Source organism: Lates calcarifer, linkage group LG9 (assembly GCF_001640805.2).
Source record: "Lates calcarifer isolate ASB-BC8 linkage group LG9, TLL_Latcal_v3, whole genome shotgun sequence".
In the NCBI taxonomy this organism is placed as follows: Eukaryota; Metazoa; Chordata; class Actinopteri; family Centropomidae; genus Lates; species Lates calcarifer.
The window spans coordinates 19,946,859-19,960,140 of record NC_066841.1 but is presented as its reverse complement, the minus strand read 5'-3'; the positions used below and the strand labels follow the sequence as shown (position 1 = coordinate 19,960,140).

Here is a 13,282-nt window from a genome sequence, read left to right as displayed (position 1 = left end):
GTAAGTTCAGCTTCATTACCAGCTCACTGCTGCAACAACACACAAACAGGTGACAGAGCACAGCACCTGACTGTTACCCCGGTCCTCCTGTCCTGTTGTTGATTCTTGAGTCGTTCCTCTTGCAGGTGCGGCTCTGGGATTTCTCTCGTGGCTGCTGTGTGTTGACACTGTCCGGTCACTGCCAGGTCACCTGGGGGTGCTCCTTCCACTCCTGCGGCCACTTCCTTGCTTCCTGTTCTGCCGACAAAACAGTCAAGCTGTGGGACCTGAAAAGCCAGCTTTGTCTCCTCACGCTGCGTCGCCACACCACCTCCGTCAACAGCGTTTGCTTCCTGCCCTTCTCCAACCTCCTTCTCTCCTGCTCAGCTGACAAAACCCTTGCACTGTGGGACGCCAGGCTGGGCGTCTGCACCACCACCATCCATGGACACTTGCACCCTTGCAACCACGCCTCCTTCAGCCCGGCTGGTAATGTCGTGGCCTCCTGTGACTCCTCTGGTGTCGTCAACCTGTGGGACATAAGGAAGCCTGCGTCTGCAATGGCCACTGTGGATGCTGGGTCGCTGGGTGCCAACCAGGTGGTGTTCAGCCCATTTGGGAAGATGCTGGCGGTTGCTTGCAGCGACAGGTTGGTCAAACTGGTGAAGGTGGATTCCCGTGCAGTGAGCACCCTGTCAGGACACAGCGATGGCGTGCAGAGTGTGACATTTGACCACACGGGGGAGTCTGTGATGTCAGCGGGGAGTGACGGGCTGATAAACATGTGGTCAGAACATGAAGTGAATGAAGAAACGAAAAAGTGAAGTGAAACCAGCTGATGACATCTCACATCAGACCGTCCTGCTGTCACATGGCATGGTCCTGCTCAGCCTGTAGAAACAGTTGTGTCTTCTGGGGCTCTGGAGGACCTTTATCAAGACCTGGAAAATTACCCTGGAGATATCTTGCACCTGTTTCAGCTAAAGAAAAGCACTTTTTAAAAATTCCAACTCTGTTAATATGCAAGACATCCTCAATAAAATTGAATATGAGCTGACACCATGAGGGTAGTGAAGTAAGATGTTTTAATGTGAGCTGAGCTCAGAGCAGCTGAAGACAAGCTGATAAATCTGTTACAACATACATGTTTCTTGGTGCTGTTGTTATCTGTCTGAATATAAGAAACACTGACAGTCGTTGGTTTAGAAGCAAAAAGCAAATAAAAATACTTCTGGGTCAATAATCTGATTTTCTGTTTCCTATCCAAATCATACTGAGACATAAAGTTCAAAATGAAAATGATGACATGTTTAGCTTGGCACAAAGACTGAAAGATAGGGAAACTGCTAGCTTAGCTCCATCACAAGTAAACAAAAACCCCACCTGACCCCTGACTGTTTCTTTCATTGGCCATGTTTGTTATTTTCAGTGTCATTCAACCATCAGAGCAGACAACTGTACTTGAGGTTTTTCACAGCTTCCATCAGTCTGTAACACTTCACTTAACGTCAGCACACATTTTATATATCTCCTGATAAGTCTGCTTCGGTCCATGTGCTTTGTTAGTGTTCAGATGCATGACACCTTTTCATCTAAAATACAAATCCAGAGCAGACTTCATCCAGATTCACTGTCATCTTTGGCTGCCTGACTGACAAAACCAGCAAGAGTACAGTGAGAACACAGGCTGAAGCAAGCGCTGACAGGAATACCCCAGCTCTGATAAACAGGCCTTCAGCTTCAGGAGGGTTTCTGCTGAGTGCAGATGAGTCCGTCAGCAGATGAAGAAGAGAAGCGTCCTTCATCTTCATCCTTCTCTTCTTCTTCTTTTCGGTGTTCTTCCACCAGAAGCTTCAGACGGCTCAGGTGATGCAGAGCTCTAAGGACAGAAATATTAATCAAAAATGAGTTTTCTGCTCTAAGAACTAACCCACCACCCCATAGTTTAGAATGTCTCATTACTGGGTTACCTGGGTTTTCTGAGGGGCTCGTTCTGCTGGTCTGGCCCAGTTAAGTGTGAGTTTAGAGTGGCAGATTCAAATAATCAATGCAGTCGTGTTGGCCAGAGGTTTGTGCCCAATAAACACTGAGTGAAAGTAGTGCTCTATTTTAATTTTTGGTAAAAAGTTGGCTGGCCCTCTGCAGCACCCACAGCATACAGAAAAGTGCCCAAAGTGAAGTAAAGCTAGACAATAAATACAGTGTGCAGGACTGTAAATGCGTCAGTCCAACGTGTCATAAAGGCAACATAAAGCTCAAGAGGCTGATACAGATAAGTCATTCCCTCTGCTGAGAATCTGTATCTCTCATGTACAATACTGCAAGGGAAAGCCAAAGGGGTCTCTGAACACTCTTGCCCTCCTGAAACCCTCTCACGATCTGTGCACTGAGCCCGATGGGATCTTCTACGAATGGTGATGCCATTTTCCAAGAGAACTGACTGGTCAATAGGTGGTGCTTTTACACGCACTGATCTATTAGAAAGATGGCGATGTACTCTCATGAGAAAGCAAATGTATGATGTGTTCAGGGTCAGGTACCTGTGTAGTGACAGTCCACCAGAAATACTCTCAAGCTCTGTTTCACATTCATGCCTCTGCAAGACAAACACAACTCAATATAACAACAGACTTATTAGCATTTTCTTCTATGATACATGAAACAGGCCAGAAGGCAGAGTGAGGGCTGCTCTGTTTGTGACTGACTGACTACCTGCTTTACTGGAGTCTTCTCTGTCTGCAGCCTGTCAGTCAGTGTTGGAGCTACTGATGCTTCTTCTTGTTGCTGAAGCTTTGACTCTACTGCCTGCAGTCTGAATAGCATCTGTTTTAAAGCTTCCACTGGACCAGGCTGCTTCCAGATGCTGTTTCCATGGAGACCGCAGCCCAATGTCTGGGAGGGACTGCTGTGGACACTGTGATCCTGGATCTGTCAAGGGATCATAAGAAACACGTGGGATCCCTGGCTGAGATCTCACTGATCCACCATCTGTATATTATCATATGAAGGAGAAAAATAGACTGACAGCATCTTTCGGGCCCCGAAATTAAAGGTAACAATGAAGAAAGTGCAGCGGATCAGTGAAAGGTGAGGTGTTAAATGGGACAGTAAAATCTACCTGAGCTCCTCTGTCAGTCAGAGCCTCTGTGCTGCCCCGTGCTGCTGCTGCTAATGAGTTCCTGCAGGTTCAACAACAACTACGGTCAGTGTGTTCAGTGTTGGTGCATCAGAACTCAACAAAATGAGTGGAAATAGATCTTACGGAGTGAACGAAGGACAGTGTGACGGTGAACCGTACAGCAGCTCCTCGGTGTTCACTGGACTAACTACAGAGCAACAGTAGCAAAATCAGTTATGGTTGTAGAAAACATGTGAAAATCTCTAATGTAACAATGGTGTTATGAAATTAACATTTTACTGTTACTGTCTCTCTGGTTGTGGCAGACGAATGAACAATAAATGAGACATTTAGACACAAACAAAACTAAACCAACCAACAAGTCTGCAGCTGTTTGACAGTAAAAGTCCCGCTTTTCCTTCACAATAAAAGCCTTCCAGCTATTTCAGCTGCTTAACAGTAAAAAGTCTCCAGCTGCCTCAAAGTGAAGGAGTAAAGGTCCTCTGGTTGCCTCACAGTAAAGGTCCTCAAGGTGCTTCAAAGTAAAAGTAAAGGTGCAGTTGACAGCATCACTGCTACCTCACAGCTGCTGTGTTAACACTCAATACAGATGAACAATAGCAAGGTAGAAGTTGGTTTGCTTTGCTTTTGACCAAAAATGACAAGATTACTGAGCCTTTCCTCAACCTGTTCAATGTTGTTAACTGTTAGCAGTCTCTACCAGCATCAGAAATTTGTATAAGAAAGCAGCTCAGATGATCCAATCAAAATGTTTGTTTTTTTTTTTTCAAAAATCTCCATGGTTGCTTCACAGTGAAAACCACCCACTGACATCACCTTGCTTGATCAGATTACTTGCGCTGGAAGTTTTTATTGTGAGTTAGCAACCAAGAGTTTACCTTTAAAATGTTCTCTTTTTGTCAGAAATAAGTCTTGATTACAGCTGTTCTTTACACACAATGAACAAATCAACTTAAAGCAACAACAAAGAGCTTTTCTTCTGTCAAAACATTTTAATTCAAGGTGATTATAAATTGGGACCAACACCAGATATTATAATTGATATCATCGTCACTATCTTTATTATCATTACCATTATCATCAATAGGTCTGTGGATAACTAAAACTGAACCCTCACACCAAAACTACTTTTTGTATCATATCTTAATTGTGTTTATCGCAAATTTGATCCCAACTCGTCTCACCTGAATCTGCAGGATTGTCTCCTCCTTCACAACTGTGAGACAGAGAGTTCAACACCCGATCTGCTTTCTGGATCAGAGACTCGATCTTGTTGTCTGTCAGAAGGACACACAAACACACACAAATTCAGTTGTCTATAATAACACAAGGAAATGATGTCCTGACCTTGGTTTTTCAACTTTGAGGGGGTTGAAGGTAAGTAATGCTATCCAGAGTGTAGGTTTCAGAGACAGGCCAACAGAGTGAGCACTTCCCTCAAACCCCCCAGGAATGCTGGCCAGCAACACATTTTAAGTCAGTGCCCTGTAAACACCAAGTTTCAAGATAAAAAATCTTAATCTCCTACATGCCACTTAACCAGAACACTGAGTCTGTCACCTTTGACCCTTCAAGCCCCTTCAGTCAAGAACTAGCAACTTCACCATCATAACTAACCTGAGGGAAACAGTCACCCACAAAGAGAAGCTAGTAAAAGTTAAAGTTAAATCATGTAACTGCCCTGGACACTGACTGACACCACCAGGAATCTGTGGACCAAGGATTTATTTTCATTTTTTCTTGTGATTGACCAGGATGCATCTTCCTGCAGCAAAACTCTATACGTTTTTCTACAATAAACAACAAAGGTAAAGATGAACGAATGTAGGACTTTGACGTGATTTGATTCAATTCCAGTTCACATTGTCCTGAATTGTTTCCGTTTGACTCGATTCCTTATGATTCAGTTAAATCAGATAAATACCAATGTTGTGTAAAGAGCTTCTCAGAATTTCTCTTGAGACCTTAAATTTCTTCTGCATTCAACAAGTGAACAACGCTATTGTTTCCTTCAGCGCAAACTACGTAAAGTGCATTTTCTGGTTCCCTGGTTATAAAATTGTGGACCAAGTATTTATTTTCTTTGGAAAATGCATAACAACTAAAACATGACACTTGTATGTTTTTCAGGTCTACATGAGCAAGACAGCTGAGCAAGAACAATAAATAACCTGCCCCACTTACAAGGGCATCAACATTCAGTACATTTTTAAAAATAAAAGCTATCCCATACAGCTACACATGGACTGTCAGTAGCAGATGCTTCAACCACAGACGTCCACTTTATTGATCATTATGAGCACAGACAGGACAGAAACACACTAATTCTTCTGCCCTTATGTTGAGAAGACATCAGGCTGATCTGCAGACAGCTGTTAGCTAGTATTCTCTGCCCAGCAGGGACAAACTAAGTAAAGTAGAACCCACACACTGTTCACTCCATGTTCTTCACGTCTCACAGCTGGTTTACAGACCATTAAAGAAAATCCAGTTTAATCAGAAAGCTTGTGTCTATCGGACTCACTCCTTCCAGGTCCACAATCTGCCATCTGCAATGGTCCAGCAACACAACACAGACATAAGGACTGTTTATTTGATCCCAACTCTGCAACATAAGAAGGGTGCACTCTGTAGGGTGCATGCAAGTAATCCACAAATGTCCAGTCAACTTGTTTATACCCTGGTGATTTCATAATTGATAACTCTAATAGAGAATTCATAAAAACCTTGATGCCAACTTTGTCTGCAGTGTTTCTGCTATATATATTTTATAGCGGCGGCCCGCAGGAAAATTACTGCTGCTGATATTATAAAGTTGCAAAATATCCTGGCTGAGCCGAGAAGGAGAGAGAGGAAGAAGAGAAAGTAATGGTAGATGATAAATAGTAGAATTAACTAGCTAACATTAAGTTAGGTTTGTATCTATATCTTGTATTTTCTGTCTCTACCTGCTCTTTGTGTACCTGTCAGTCTCCTGTCATTCCCCCTCAGTGTATCAGCATTTAAAGAAATCACCACAGGCAGCAGTGTGAGCAATGTAAAGTTACTACAAAGAAGGCAACAGAACGTAGTGCTACTGTTTGTTCTGTCAGAGTTGTTCTATGGTTCACTATGTGTATATTCATTATGTTCTATACCATTTATTACTCATAATATTTTGGATTTGTATATTTTCATTCTCATCCTTGGATTAGTACACAGAGCATTTAACATTTCAATGATCTCTTTAAATGGTAATGCTCTATCACATGTATATAGTGAATCCTGGACTGAAGCTTGACTTTCAAAATTATATTGCAAATGAAATCGCAATCACAACAACTGTTCAAAAAATCATGTTGATTTTTTCAAATCATTCAGCGTAATAGCAGTATATTACTGAAGCATGCTGTTTGTTTTGTGTGCTGAGATGATTCATTTGCATTACAGCGAAATCAGCTGAATAACCCTGACTTACTTTGGTTTTCTGAGGGTTTTATGCTGAGTTGACTTTAATAAGGATTTGTTTGTTTTGGCAGGATTTATAGAAAAGGCATGGCAAATGAGACAGAACACCATCACCACGGAAACTGAATATTCTGAAATTTTCTCTTTTTTTTTAATTTGTAGAACTGTATATTATGATTTGTCACGTAGCCACCCTGGTTGTTTTTGCAGTCTCGTCTGATGAGCCCATATGAGCGGGGCACCACACAGTGCAGGACACTCAAATCAACAAATCAGTGTTTTTTACCCCTAAACAGAGGATCCATGGTGTCAGAGCTTTTTCTCTCAGCAGCGAGCAGCGAAATCTGTTCAGCAAACTGAAGCCTCAGATCTCGGAGAGTCTGCTGACTGTCAACCTGATTACACAAAACACAGAACACACACAAACCATCAGTAACATTTTTGGGCTTGGAAGTTCATTCTTGGCATTGGGTACACTATACAGTTGTATGCAAATGTTTGAGCACCACTGAGCTAATTCCATATTTTCTTGATTTTTGAAGTGAAAAGAAATAAATACAGAAAACAGAGATTAAATGATTCATTCCTCGGATATTAATAACTGAGAGAAAATAGCAGAAAAGGTTCAAATCACAGGACTGTGAAGTGAAAGTGAAAAGAGTCTGGCTTCTACAGTGATATAATGATAAAAAGCAGACCTCAGATTCTACCATGAACTACTTCAAGAAACACGAGCTGAAGCTTTTGGAGCAGCCCCCACAGTCTCCTGACCTGAACAGAAAATCTGTGCATTGATCTTGACAGCCTGAAAATATCTCACAACTCTGTGATCTGCAGGAAGAGTGGCTGAACATTCTTAATTCAAGAACAGAAAGACTCTGCCACAAAAAGTGTTTACCAGCTGTGATATCTTGACTTAATGTTTTTCCCATTTCTTTTAAAGTTGGTCAAATATCAGATTTCAAACAGTGCATTAACGTGTGAGGAAAGGCTCAGTTTAAATGACTTTGCTGAACGGTCCTGTATTTACTTACTCACACTTCAAATATTAACTAAAGATGTCTTTTGCCCAGAGGTGAATATAACTGTATGTGACAAAGTAATCTCTTCTCAAGTCATTCTGCTTCAGATATGTGTTAGACAATTAATCTTATCTCTGTCACTGATCCTTTATGTAGGTCAGGTACATTTTTTAGACAACATAAGTTGCTGGCTGATTTAACTGCTTCTCTCACCTGTGAACATGCCTGGTCAGGGTCATTATCCTCCAGTTCTGCTACCCAAGATGGAGCTCCGGTTCTGGGAGCTGCAGGTGGAAGACCACCTGGAAGAACAACATACAATCTCACCAAAAAGCACAATGGTTGTATAATGATGAAATTGTAAAAATGATAAATAACGATTTATAACCATCTTATACTTGAAATAGACATTCACTGAGCCTTCGTCCTCCTTAGTTGCAATTATAGGTGGCAGATTCCAAACTCATAATTCTAAACGAAATTCATTGCAATCAAAAAATGCTTTCAGATCTTTATCGATTCGATTTTGGTATCTGAAATGACATCTGTCATTAGCAGATTTGATCAAATGAAAGTTCTCAGCAGCAAACTTCCAAATACATTGGAGCACACTGATTGATTTGCAGCTTTAATAATACAAACACTACAGTTACGTTGAAACTGAGATTTCAGGTAGGTAGTTAGACAGCTAGTTGACCTAACATTAGCTCCTTGAATTGGTTCAAAACTCTGCCTCTGGCTGACCTAAATGTTTTCAGTTGACTGATTTAGAAACAAGAATCTTGTGAAGGGGTCCTCAATATGAACTTGATGGCTACACACATGATAACATGCTAAAAGACTAAGGCTAAAGCTGCATGTGCAAAGCAAAAAGTTATCTTCACCAGCTGACGATGCATGTCAGTATTGTTCTTGTTTTACAGTGTACACCTAGTTAGTCCTAGTATAACAACGACTATAAGATGATGAAAATTCAAAAAGTTTGACTGTTTTCATAACAACATGAGCCTGTTCTTTTAGTATTTTAGGTTGAGTATTAACCAATAGCGTGATGCTATCTCAGGTACTGCTGGCTGGATTCGCTGGAGTGTAAATGTCACCAAATCCAACAAAAACCACTGGGACTTTAACTGTGTCATGTGGTTAGTTAATTATATGCACCTTGGCCTTGGAAGTAATGCTCAGTTACTACAGTTGGTGGTATGTTAGTTAGCTGGACGTGTTTACGACTGTAGCTTCCATTATAGCAGCAATATAAGCAGCAGTTTACAATTTTTCATTTTGGAAGGACTTTAAAGACAGACACCATCCTCCAAATTCTTCAGGCACCAAACACCCTTAATACAACATAATGTTTAAACATGGAGAAATACAAAGATTTACAAGCCTTGAATGCCCAGTTACGGTTGCTAAGCTAGCACAGTAAAAACCGTGCTAGTGTCTCACTGCGGTATAATATGACAGATGCTTTCAGTAACATGGAGGAACATGCAGTATGTGTTATGGGGGAACTGAACCATGATCCCTAGCTGCGTCGCAGCAAATGTTTTACCGTGGTCATCCCACAGGTTTGACTCTGGGGATGGTGGCAGCTCACTGCAGTCACAGTGCTGGATCCATGCTGGGTACTTCAGGTCAGGCATGCTGCTTATTCCAGAGCAGTCCATGTCCGCCTTGTTGCTGGTGAACCAGTGAGGGAGGTGGAGCAATGAGGACGGCTCTGCACACGCTGACCCAGCTGCTGTGTCTGTAGACTGACAGATGGAGACAGACAGAGGGAACAATAAGGTTCATTTAGAGCCCCACAAAGACTGAGATCATATAACACAGAATGTTTAGAGCTCAAAGAGAAAAAGTACAAGTGAAAGTCACCTTTAAACTGCTCATGGAGAATATGTCATCAGCTGTTTTAAATGTGGCTGCTCTACGTCGTCCTCTGCACCTGCGCGCGGAGGAGAATGGAATGAAATGATGTAGACCTTTTACATAAGATAACAGAGATCCCAAATGGTGCAGATTAGTGCCAACCTGGAGCTCCTGGGTGTCCTGATTGGGTGGGAGTGGTGGTGGTTCAGTTGGGGAGTGATGTGACTGCTGCTAGCACAGGACCTATGTCCTGGATTGGAGGAGGAGCAGTGGTGCTGGGAGGCTCCAGACTGGGGCAGGAGACCTGGACAAGCAGACACGACACTAGAGGAACTGAGAAACACAGACTTATTCAAAGAACAGAGCTAATCAATGCCATTATAGTTGTTTAAGCTATCCACTTATTTATTCCATCAGATCCATGCATCATTTAGTCAAAATAATGTCTGAAATACAGACAAGCGTCCATCAAAGTTTTGTGTTTCAAGCCCTCAGACAGAGACAAGAGTTGTGGATGATCTTTTTAAAGGCCAAGGCCGTGGTGTTTCAAACACCTCTGCGAGGGTGAGGGTGAGGGTGACATGTTTAAAGACTTTGGATGAAGGTGGAAGTATGAGCGGTGAATTTAAAGCCAAGGATGAAGGCAAAGGTGTGAGTACTGTGTTTTATGATCTTGGATTACAATGCCAGTGTGGGTGATGTGTTCAAAAACAGCTGAAGAAAGACACCAACTTAACAGTATTGTAGAACGCTGCATCTGCAGGGTCACTAACATCATCAGTGACCCCTCCCACTACTCCCATTGCCTGTTTTCATCTATGCAGCCTGGGTGGAGATACAGGAGCATCTGCACCAGAACCACCAGGTTGCTGGACAGTTTCACATCCTGCCCATCCATGCATTCATTCACAACCATGAAGTGCTAATGATGGAGTAAGACCTAGAAGGCACCTAGGTGTCAATAGACACTTAAAGGACATATAAAATAACCACTTTAAATTCTGACCATTACAGATGCTTTCATGTATGGAAGTATATAAGAAATGGCAAATAAAGGATTTCTAACTGTGAATCTGAACCTGAATGACAGGAGACACACATTAATGCATTTAAAGACCTGGGATGAAGGTAGAGATATGGGTGATGCGTTTAAGGACCTGGGGTGAAAGTGGAGGTGTGGGTGATGCAATTACAGACTTCAGATGTGGTTTCCAGGTTTTGGATAAATGCAGATTTGTATGAGGTATGTTTAAAGACCTTGGATGAAGGCAGATGTGTGGGTGACAGGCATCGAGCCGTCATATGGGATAGACAGCAGCTCGTCCGTTGTCATAGAGAGTCTGTCTCGGTTGGCGCTGTGATGGAGAGAGCTAACGGGGAGGTTCAGGAAGTCCAGCTCCCTTTCAGTCAAACTTTCCCTGAGAACTATTGGCAAAAACAAAAAACACAAGGAGAATGAAAGAATCACTGAGGCTGACAGTTAAAAAATAACGTGATAAAAACACACAGAGATACGGCATAAAGAGTTTTAATCATAAAAGGATTTTTTTTAAATCATAGAAATTAAATCATCATATTTTAATCATTAAAATATGTTTTTAAAAAATGCAAATATTCTACGTTCTTACAGTGGTCTTTATCTAGCTCAATAACAGAGAGAACCAGGCCTTTATTTCTAATTTCACAAGTTTTGTTGGCTCATGTTCTAACAGTAAGAAGCCTCTCTGTTTTCAGAAAACAGAAATACTGTTTTCAGTCACTAATTATTCATAGTCACTTTGTCTTCACCATTTTAACTGTTAGTCACTGTTTGGATATTGTCAAACTCATCACATCCTGCAGATATTCCACATTGAAAGCCTTCCAGTTCCTGGTAGGCTTTAATGTATTTAATGGGGAAGAAATGCAACAGATTTAATATTTGTAAGGGGTCTAGTGGAAGCAAATGAGCAGCATCCCTTTTCCTTCAAAAAAGACTTTAACTGGAAATAAGTGAATAAGATTTTCTTTTCCTTTCTTTTTTTAAGAGAAAGAGTTAAAACTCAGGTATTATAACACACCAACTGGCGCTTTCAGCAATACAACAACCAGACCGGAATGAACATAATTTGGACCTGTCTGAGTGGACCAGTGCCTCCATGGTGACTTACCATCTTTGTTTCTGAGTGTGCTCACTCTGGGCCTGCTCAGCGTGAAGGGGAGACTACACGGTCAGAACTAGTTCTCCTGTCAGTGACTTGCTGTTTGTCCTCTCAAAGTCTGCAATGTAGGCATCCAATGCTGCTGAGGCTGAGTCATAGTCCTGCAAAATCAATCAATCAATCAATCAATCAATCAATCAAAGGCTTTAAAGGCTTTATTTTTAATAAGCAGAGCACTGGCAGAAATCTTTATGGCCAGCAGCTTGTCTTAAATTGGGGCAGTACAAAGACAGACATGAAGTCGTGAGGCCACACTATAAGATGTTTAGTGTGGGGCAGTTGGAGGACCTTTAATTTGAAGCACTCAAATCATTTAGAAATGAATGACCCCTATAATGTCCACTTTCTTTATTCAAAAAAAATCTGAACTTCCACTGGCAGATGAGCTAACTTCTGTATTGGACTACAAAAAGTGCTATGAATGAATGGTTGCCAAAACTGGTTCAGTTACTGTAAATTCTACAAAATGAATCCCCAGTAGGAACAGCAGAAGCAGAGTGAACCTTGTCTCTGTATCTGAAGGTGGTGCTGTGCTCAGGAGGCAGCAGGCTGCTCCTCAGATGACCTGAGCTCGATAGCAGGGAAGTCACTGTGGACTCTGGAGAGAGAGGGTCACCAACCGTGCCGCTGTATGCCATGCTGACAAAACAAACAAACAAACAAACAAAAAACAGTCTGTGTCTGTAAATTCTAAATCCATGAAAGGCAGTGTATACCCATGTTTCCACAAGCAGCAAACATAAATAAAACTAAAGTATGGTAGTGAAATCTGTTGCCACATTTGCTTTTAGGCTAAACTGTGATAGCCTATCGGGTCACAACTTCTGAATAACAGCTAACAAAATATGTAATCCTACAGCTGACATTTCTAATCAGGCCTGAGTGTCTGATGACCACAAAGTTCAATTAGGCCGGATAGAGAGAAACGTGTCAGATTTCAGTGAACTGAATGACAAGAGTTGAAATCCAGACAGACACCGACGTTAACCTAGCTAACCACGAATTGCAGCAACTTGGGAATACGTATCCCTGTGTTTTCAAGTGATTTTGCTCAGTTTGCTCGTCTTGTATTCTAAGAAAAGCATGTCGAGCTGACTGACGGTAGTTTTTCTAATTTGGCTTTTGTCTTGCCAACATCCAGCTACCGTAAACTACCGTAGGTAGCTAATCAGCAAAACAAACAGCAAAGCAAATAATACTGTAAAAGGTATAACGGATGCAATGATTATTAAGTATTTAACGTCACGGTTGTTTAACGCATATACACTGCTTTTAATACGGCTGTGCTAATCTCACAAATTCACAAAGTCTCAAAAGTTAGTTAACCGACCTCTGACGTTAAAATTCAACTTAGCAGCACTATTATACTAAAAAGAGAACTTCGAATCCAAATGCTCCAAGCCAAAACCGTGACTGTGTCAAACGAAAAAAAAAAAAAAACCCACTTACATTTTCACTCCTGAATCGTTATTTTTCCGTGTGGTTCGTCTCCAGCCCTCTGAGTGTCTGTGACTCAAAACACAAACTTTAAGGCTCCCGGGTAAGGCTCGCTCAGAGTTAGCTAGTCTAGGATCAGTTCAGACTTGATGGGTTCCGCCAGAGACGTTACGACCAAACACCGCTGAGTC

The 13,282-nt window shown here is 41.7% G+C and overlaps 2 protein-coding genes across 2 annotated transcripts in view; one reads left to right on the top strand and one right to left on the bottom strand.

Annotated features, from left to right (window-relative positions):
- LOC108877687 (sperm-associated antigen 16 protein-like) overlaps positions 1-1,222 on the top strand; it is a 4,566-nt gene extending 3,344 nt beyond the window's left edge. Inside the window, 1 exon segment of the mRNA XM_018667795.2 lies at positions 126-1,222. Within this exon segment, the coding sequence (XP_018523311.2) occupies positions 126-803 (678 nt within the window). The 3' untranslated portion in view covers positions 804-1,222.
- On the bottom strand, positions 1,046-13,282 carry lg9h18orf54 (linkage group 9 C18orf54 homolog). The gene is made up of 15 exons (XM_018667815.2): positions 13,104-13,282; positions 12,158-12,293; positions 11,604-11,755; positions 10,711-10,878; positions 9,616-9,757; positions 9,460-9,529; positions 9,140-9,341; positions 7,801-7,889; positions 6,852-6,960; positions 4,303-4,395; positions 3,242-3,305; positions 3,098-3,158; positions 2,692-2,907; positions 2,520-2,575; positions 1,046-1,858 (listed from the first exon to the last, which is right to left on the bottom strand). The coding sequence occupies exons 4-15, from the start codon at positions 10,784-10,786 to the stop codon at positions 1,720-1,722; spliced, it is 1,317 nt and encodes a 438-aa protein (XP_018523331.1). The 5' UTR covers positions 10,787-10,878; positions 11,604-11,755; positions 12,158-12,293; positions 13,104-13,282; the 3' UTR covers positions 1,046-1,719.